General features: G+C 40.3%; 1 protein-coding gene across 2 annotated transcripts in view; it reads right to left on the bottom strand.

Moving 5' to 3' along the window:
• Window positions 1–2,534: 2,534 nt before the first annotated feature.
• Window positions 2,535–6,293, bottom strand: part of LOC107097541 (protein FAM150B-like) — a 16,819-nt gene continuing 13,060 nt past the window's right edge. For both annotated transcript variants that reach the window (XM_015394713.1, XM_015394712.1), the window contains exons 5-6: window positions 4,575–4,653; window positions 2,535–3,331 (exon numbers count right to left, since the gene is read on the bottom strand). In XM_015394713.1, the coding sequence (XP_015250199.1) occupies window positions 4,589–4,653 (65 nt within the window). In that variant the 3' untranslated portion in view covers window positions 2,535–3,331; window positions 4,575–4,588. The remainder of the gene's footprint in view (window positions 3,332–4,574; window positions 4,654–6,293) is intronic.

The raw sequence follows: 6,293 nt of genomic DNA on the forward strand, positions 1-6,293 counted from the left end.
GTATACTCCTTCTCTTTAACTATGGTTAATTTAGTTTTGTTTAAGAACCTAATGGGCTAATGGACACAGCAGGGACTGATCATCTCTGTCTGGGCCTTCCTTGGCTGAGGGTGTCTACTATAAATGTCTGAAACACCCGATGATCCTGAGGTTCACTACTGATCCCGACTTCAACCGTTTGGGTTCAACTATTTCCTTTAGAATGTGTTTACTGTCTACCTCCTACCTGGGCTAAAGACAAGAAGATGAGGTCTTGAGTGACGTGTGTCGGACCTTGCCTTGCCTTTGACTCCCTAAACCCAACTTTTTCGGTCACTGGACTGAATTAGGGGGATGTCATCGTGACACTAGTCCTGCACCTAACCTTAAACCTAAAGCCTAGCTCTAACCCTAAACCCTAATCTAATTGGCTATTGGACACAGCAGGGACTGATCATCTCTGTCTGGGCCTTCCTTGGCTGAGAGTGTCTAGTGGTAATGTCTAAAACACCCGATGATCCTGAGGTTCATTATTGATCCTGACTTCAACCCTTTGGGTTCACCTATTTCCTTTAGAATGTGTTTACTGTGTACCTCCTACCTGGGCTAAAGACAAGAGGATGAGGTCTTGAGTGACGTGTGTCGGCCCTTGCCTCGCCTTTGACTCCCTAAACCAAACTTTTTCAGTCACTGGACTGAATTAGGGGGATGTCATTGTGACACTAGTCCTTCACCTAACCCTAACCTCTAACCTTAGACCTAAAGCCTAGCTCTAACCCTAAACCCTAATCTAATTGGCTATTGGACACAGCAGGGACTGATCATCCCTGTCTGGGCCTTCCTTGGCTGAGGGTGTCTAGTAGTAATGGATGAAACACCAGATGTTCACTACTGATGATTTGTTGCAAAAAAGGGGCTAAACGTAAAGAGATGAGCTCTTGAGTGACATGTGTCGACCTGTGCCTTGCCTTTGACTCCCTAAAAAGTTCTGGAGTCATCCTAACACTAGAACTGCCCCTAACCCTTACCCTTAATACCATAATATGACGACTCTCCACTAAGTTCTATAAAGTCCCTTACACTAAAGTTATCAAAACCTTATCCTTAAATAATATACTAACTCCTACCAATATTAGACCTAAAATAATATATATATTTATTAAACATTTCCCTCTACCTACCTTAATTCCCTCAGTTTAGACCTGCAGGGAGTGGAGGAGGCAGAGTTTACATGCCAGACCGGCGGGGGTCAACTTAGCCCTGACTCTGCTTCCTCCATTCAGCCAAAAATTAATATATTTATCTTCAATTAATCATAACCTCCACCCTTATACTACACTTAGAGCACATATCACCTTACCAGGACAATTAGCTACTAACCCTAACCTATGTAACCCACATATCAACCTGATTCTCATGTTTATCAACTTAGCAGATCAATTAGCTACTGACCCTAATATTATATAACACCTGACCTTTGCGCTAAATTACACTTAGCTGATCCCTTACCCTGACACTTACCCTAAACCTAATTTTAAGCCTTGCCCTAACCCTAAAACCTAGCCATTACTCTAAAAGCTAACCCTAATTCTCCAAGTTCTACAAACTGGTTTGGCTATGGATCTGAGAGATACCAACAAACGTGCGCCGGTCCGTGCAATGCCTTTGATCCTCCAACCAACTGCTCTGGTCGTCGGACTGGGTTGGGGGGGGTCATCAAGAGAGTGTCTAACCCTCTAAATAAAACAACCAGAGAATTACAGTGAAGAATGGAAAACCCCATAATAACCATGAACTGACCACAGAGGCTTACTGCCTTTGAACTATTAAAAATGACCTTAAATAACTTCACTGCACAGCAAATAAACATGAATGTCATGAGTTATAAGGGAAGTGAGGCACCATGGCAACGTAAAGCCCAGCTGCTTTAAGGAAGAAACGATAAAAAACACCAAAAGTTGATCATTTTCACTGTCATATGAGACCCGACCTAAAAAAACACATTATAAATTAGTCCGATCTCAATTTTCATATTTACTAAATTTAGCAGCAGCTCCTCCTGGTTGATTTCCAGGTGATTTTTTTATTCATTAATCAGTTTTTGTTCCTAAATCTGTCTGTAATCATGTGATCAGACACATTTAGAAACCAATGAGAGTCTGCAACCTCACCTGAATACTTTATCTCATCATCGCTCTGCATTTTCAAGCCAATTCATTTTGTAGAAACCAAAAAACATATTTTAAACTGACATATCTGATTTCAAAATAATCCAGAATTAAAAATCAACCGACACCTTCACCAAACTTGAAAAATAAGATTCCAGCAGCTAAATTATAATTCCATCTCAAACCAGTTTGTCTATCCACATTAAACTGGAAGGAATCTCTTTGACGCCACAGAAGGAGAATCCTATAACGACGCTGCTCCACCAGAAAAATACCATCACGGTGATTCCCCGGTTAAACCGGCCCTCAGGATGACGTAAAACCTGTCCGATTTTTTCTAGCTCGTTATCAATCAGACTTCAAAGCAAATATGTATCAAATGTGGGCCTTTATTCCTCTTTCAGTATCTACATATTGCACAGAGGGAGGCAGTTTTAACAATATAAATATAAAGGGGAACAGCTTTACAGTTACCGGCTAATGGACCATTGAAGACATTCAGGATCCGTCTGTCCTGCAGCTCTGGACAGGAGCAGAAACTCTGCTCAAACATCCTGAAGGAATCAAACACTGATCAAAATGTCCCAGGTTTGCTTCCAGAACAGACAATGCAAACAGAAACCACTAAAACCATTAGTGGATCAATTGAAGAACTGCTTCCCTGTTGCCATAGAGAGCAGCGGCGCTGTAGAAGAGTCAACAGTCATTCATAGTCATTAAGGTGAACATAAACACTGCCAGAATCAGGTAGTCTTAGCGGGTCCAAGGTGAGCGAAGAAAAAAGGCAGAGTTAGATCTGCTGGACCAGAGACGTCCAAAGCTGGTCCTCCTCCTGGTCCTGCATATTTTAGATGTTCTCCTGCTTTAGCACAGCTTAAAACCCCCCATGGATGCTTGATTAACAGCCTTCGCTCAGCTGAGATCATCTCAATCAAGTGTTATAGACCCTAAAACCCCTAAAACCTGCAGGACTCTGCAGGCCTGGCTTAGGACACAGCTGTGGGAGACCACAGGAGTCTCTGAGGGAGGTCCTTGCATCAGTCAGAGTTCGTCCAAACGTAGCTAGAAGTTTCCAAAGGGCTGAACAGTTCTTTGGTTGAAGAGTGAAATCAAGCTTCTGTCATCTACTGCTGGTCGTTAGTGGGCGTGAAGCGGGTTCTCTGCTCCCACTTCCTGTCCAACGGCTGTAGAGGAAACACAGAGAAGATGAAGAGAACCAATTAAACCCTCAACCAATCAGCAACAGACCGTGACTTCAGTAAAGACAGATTCCAGAAATAGGACAAGTGTGTCTATTCATCCATAGATCTACATCTTTACTGGTTGAGGTCTGGTGTCCTATAACTCTATAGAGACCTGATGACACATGCATGAGGTCAGAGGTCAGAGATTATTCTTTCCCCGACAGGTTTGGTCTAAAGTGGAGTCCCTTCCCCCTCTGATGGGTTTTAAAGTCTGTTTTTAGCTCAATAAAAGGATCAACATCTGAGGATTGCTTCAACTGGAACTTTACTGACTATTGTCAGCTTTATCCCAACAAACAATACTAACGAAGTTCTATTTAAATTTCCATTTCAGGAGTAACCATGACTACAGCATGACATGTTTACAGCAAATTAAGATAAACTGATACGTTTTTCCCCGTCAATTATCGACTGAATGACATAAAGAAAATCAGTAATTACATTAGAGCCTGACTGACAAATATCTTTTAAATGTTTGTTCTACTTTGTTTAAATCTTAATGAATAAATAGGTTAAGGAGAGACATCCGATCAGCCAAACTAGATGCTGATGAAGTTTAAAGCAGAGTTTCCTCCTCCTGCTATCAAAGCAACAATCTTCTGATATTCTCTTGTGACTAATGTTGCTGTGCTGGAGGATGAGATTTGGTTCGGTTGAAGTGTTTGGGTCCGCTTTGTTTTGGAACAAACTCAATGTTCTTGCTGTTTGCAGATTTTGCTGCAGAGTAGGTTTTCTGCTGACCTCCAACAGTCAGTCTCCCGGGCGTTTTTCTGCATGCCTGACAAAGTCGACATTGTGCAGAAGATCTTCTTCTTCTGTGGTCTTGTGGTCTCCTCTGAATTGGAGGTTTGCCTGCAGCACGGCAAACAGGTCAGATAAGGATTTTAATCCTGTGTTTGGGTTGGTCTGTGGTTGGCAACGCTGGACACAAACCAAACTTTACAGGTGTAAAAAAAGAATACTTTTCTTCACCTTAAGCCTTATTCCCAAAGCTCCACCATTCAGATTAATTTCCTCCTTTATGCATTAAACTGATGCAATTCTGGCTCCGCCCTCTCTGAGATCTAGGCTCTCTGCATCTGGCAGTGAGCTAATCTACAGCAGAGCTCCTCCTCTGGGAGTCTGGAGAACTTCTGGATGTATTCTGGACTGCGTGAACATGAGGGACGCGGCTCAGTCTTACCGTCTCGTGTCTGTTTATCTCTCGGCACAGCGAGGGCTTTTGGCCAGTCGAGTCAGCAGATGAGCACATCTTTTATAGACTGCAACAGAAGGAACACAACAAGGCGGGCTTTTAATTGTGGCTAAAAAGCAGTTTCTAAAAGGAGACAGGACCTGCAGCATCAGCATCATGAGGACCTCGGTGTACCTAGCCTAACGTAGCCAGAGACAATGCAGTCCGCCGGGAGCGATGCGCTCACTTGATAAACAACCTGACGACAAAGCCCCAGTTATTACTTTTGTTTAGTCTTTCATAAAGGCATTTATATGGACAAAAAACAGCCGCATTGGAATCAGCCCGTTTTTCTACCCCGGATTTGAAACACAGATTCTTTTAGCACCGAATTGTAAATACTGAATTTCTTTACACATCGAATTCCTTAAACTGTATTTTTATTTGGTAAAAATTTGCCTGCAAAAAATTCAGCTGCAAGAAATTGAACTCCAAAAAACTTGAACTGCAAGAGAAGTGAACTGCAAATAAATTTGCCTGCAAAAAAAAATCACCTGGGATAATTCTGGGTTGCTCTAAATTCTCCGTTACTCTTCCCATGTCTCTGCAGCAGGCTCTAATGTTTGGTTTGGTGTTTGCAAAACGGGTTATTCTGAGGGAATGGAAATCCTCTATACCGCATGCTTTAAAAAATGGCTCAATGATATGGCGTCCTGTATCTATCTCGAAGAAATTCGATACTCTTTGTCAGCCAATCATGATAAATTCCTAGATGTGTGGCGTCCTTTTAATAGACATATTCAAAATAATTGGTTAAAATTACTCTTTTCTGGACCTCTTTTCTTTTTTTTTTTTATTCTTTTTTTAATCATTTATTATTATCTCAGTACTGTCATCATTTATTGCACTCTTCTTTTTATTGATATCCCATGTTTTACGTTGATCCGCTTGATACAATGTCTGCAGAATGATTTGTTGTCCTCTGACTCTGCCTCGTGCTTTAATATGCTTTATTAATATAATAATAATATAATTATTCTCTTATCAGTTCTTCAGTTTGCTGACACTGTTTTGTCTTGTTTTTTTGTTTTTGTTGTACTTGTTTACTGTTTTGCTGTATTTTATTTTATTTATTTATTTATTTTCTCTCTTTTTTGTCTTGTCTGTTTAACTCATGAAAATACATAAATAAAAAAAAATAAAATAAAATAAATCACCAGGAAGAAAATTCACCAGCAAAAAAATCACAAGCAAAAAATTCACTTGCAAAAAAAATCTGCTGCAAATGTGTTGATCTTTTGGTGAAGTCAAGCCTTAGCAATCTACACTCCATGCATTCGAGAAGTTTCCAGCCAATGAAATTAGCTCAAGTGCAGATTGACCTTTTGTTGTAAGTTCAACAAAAGGTCAACACATTTGCAGTCAAATCTTTTGCTGCAGATTTTTTTGCACACTGGAAAAAATCGAAATCTAGATGAGTCATTTTTTCTTGAAATAAATGCATTTGTTCTTGGATTGAGGAGGTAAAAGAGACACTTTGCCAACGGAACAAGATGATTTACGCTTAAAATAAGAAATCACAATTGCATTGTCTTATTTCAGGTGCATTTTATGTAAACATTATTTTAAGAGTAAAAATACTCATTCCATTGGCAAACTATCTCATTTAAATACTCAAATTAAGGGTAGATGCACTTGATTTAAGGAATTTTGACTTATTTCTAGATG

The sequence above is a fragment of the Cyprinodon variegatus genome, unplaced genomic scaffold (assembly GCF_000732505.1).
Source record: "Cyprinodon variegatus isolate N-32 unplaced genomic scaffold, C_variegatus-1.0 Scaffold705, whole genome shotgun sequence".
Classification (NCBI taxonomy): Eukaryota; Metazoa; Chordata; class Actinopteri; order Cyprinodontiformes; family Cyprinodontidae; genus Cyprinodon; species Cyprinodon variegatus.